At 36.1% G+C, this 2,339-nt stretch overlaps 1 protein-coding gene across 1 annotated transcript; it reads left to right on the plus strand.

The window, feature by feature from the left end:
• The first annotated feature begins 320 nt into the window (after positions 1–320).
• KCTD4 (potassium channel tetramerization domain containing 4) lies at positions 321–1,734 on the plus strand. Its single transcript, XM_010020305.1, has one exon. It carries the CDS (start codon positions 497–499, stop codon positions 1,268–1,270), a length of 774 nt encoding a protein of 257 aa, XP_010018607.1. The 5' UTR covers positions 321–496; the 3' UTR covers positions 1,271–1,734.
• The last annotated feature ends 605 nt before the right edge of the window (positions 1,735–2,339 follow it).

Below are 2,339 nucleotides of genomic sequence, written 5' to 3' on the forward strand. Positions count from 1 at the left end.
ACCCAAAAAAAAGTGAAAAGAGGCTTTGTGAAAATTAAAATCCTTGAAACATAAATGAAGCTATCTGTTTAACACCATAAGTACTAAAGATGATTTGGCCAGCTAAAACTACAAATACATCTTAAAGTATTAAAAATAAGGTGTCATTTAGAACAGTAGTATGCATTTCTGTGGATAACCTCTGAGACTGTGTAAACTTCTTAGACTTAAAGAAAGAAAGAGACAAACAGTTGTGATAGCCTTCGTCCCTTATATAGTTAAATGCAAATTCTCCTTTACAGTCATATTCCTGATATCTCCCTGCATACACAGCTGATACGCCACCTACTGCAAAGCTGAGCTGACAGTCAGAGCAATGCTAGCAGCATTTCCATTCCAACATCGTGCCGGAGCTGAATAAAGGTGCTTTTTTAAAAATATAAAGAAAAAAATACATCTTTTATTCAAGCTGACAAGAACAAAGCAAAATAGCTGGCTTTTTGTCCTGGCTTTGATAATGGAGAGAAAAATAAGCAGAAGAGAAAATGAATGCGAAGAAAAACACAGCAACTCTGAAGGCTCTGAGCAAGACAAGGACTATAAAACGTCTCTGATTACTCTGAATGTTGGCGGCTATCTATACATCACACAAAAACAGACACTAACCAAGTATCCAGATTCATTTCTGGAAGGGATCATAAATGGCAAAATAATGTGCCCATTTGATGCAGATGGTCATTACTTCATAGACAGAGATGGACTCCTTTTCAGACACATTCTCAACTTCCTACGAAATGGAGAACTTCTTCTACCAGAAGGGTTTCGAGAAAATCAACTTTTGGCACAAGAAGCAGATTTTTTCCAGCTTAAGGTACTTTCAGATGCAGTGAAATCAAGGTGGGAGAGGGAACAGCTAGCAACTCGAGAGACTACTTTCCTGGAAATTACTGACAGCCACGACCGTTCACAAGGACTCAGAATCTTTTGTAATGCTCCTGATTTCATTGCAAAAATAAAATCCAGAATTGTACTGGTGTCCAAAAGCAGGCTGGATGGATTTCCAGAGGAGTTTTCAGTATCTTCAAATATTATTCAATTCAAGTACTTCATAAAGTCTGAGAACGGTACACGGCTGGTACTGAAGGAGGACAACACCTTTGTCTGCACCCTGGAAACTCTTAAGTTTGAGGCTATAATGACAGCTTTAAAATGTGGGTTTAGACTGCTGACCAGTCTGGATTGTTCGAAAGGGTCAATTGTTCACAGTGATGCACTTCATTTTATCAAGTAACCACAAAAGCAAAGGAAACGAGCATGCAGCCAGTAAGCCTCCGTGACCTGCAGCCTCCTGGCACCACAATAATGTATCTAACTAGCCTTGTACCACAGAGCTGGCTGCTGATCAATTGCTGTGAGCTAATGGTATGTAAATCTCACAATGACATCCATCTCTGGCTTACTTAAACCGAATGAAAATTTTATGCCTGAATTTAATAAAAATTATCTGCTAAACATTGTAAACACAGATTGAATGCTTTATGCTGTTTGTAATACATGTTTTCTTGATGCTGTCTTTCAACCAGAGAGTCTAGCTGAATCTTTGTGTACTTGCATGATTAACATGCATACACCTAACTGCTCTGCTGAACAGCAAGCAGTGAAAGTATTTTCATATAATAAGCAAGCTTAAAATATGTTTTGCTTATAACAAATTCAGAATGGATTTTAACTGGAATAAATGATTTTAAATGTTCATTAGTCTTTATGCTAATCTATTGTACTGAATTTGCAAAAAATGAGACTGCAAGAGGGTTTAAAATTAAACAATTTCATTTTAAAGTTAAATTATTTCTCAATTCACTTAAAACTAAACTTACAGCTGTGTTACTACATTAATAAAAATTGCCAAAGCATGCAAACCAACAAAATAATGTAAGGAGGGAGGAATTTGTTTTATTATGGGAAATGAGCTGAGTCTGCACAGAATGTTAAATTTTCTAATTATATATACATCTCAAATGTCTAATAAAAATATTTGACATAAAGTTTCATGTAACAGGTTTCCTGTAACGACATCCTACACTGCTGAAGTCACAGTTTCCTACCAATCACTTGTACTCGTAAGGACGGGCAAGTAACAGAGCTCTTGCTTTCCACGATGGCTTACTAAAAGCAAATAGTACTACTAGCTTTGAACAGACCACCTGCTGACATTTAAGATGCAATACTCTAATAACAGAATAATTTCTTTCTCCCCATCTCCAGTATTTATCAAATATTTTCATTTATATTTCAAACAAAGCTTTAATCTCTTCTATGGAAGAACTACATCTAATTTAACTGCAAGTGTTACAAACCAG

This window comes from Nestor notabilis, unplaced genomic scaffold, assembly GCF_000696875.1.
Source record: "Nestor notabilis isolate BGI_N333 unplaced genomic scaffold, ASM69687v1 scaffold1078, whole genome shotgun sequence".
Classification (NCBI taxonomy): domain Eukaryota; kingdom Metazoa; phylum Chordata; class Aves; order Psittaciformes; family Psittacidae; genus Nestor; species Nestor notabilis.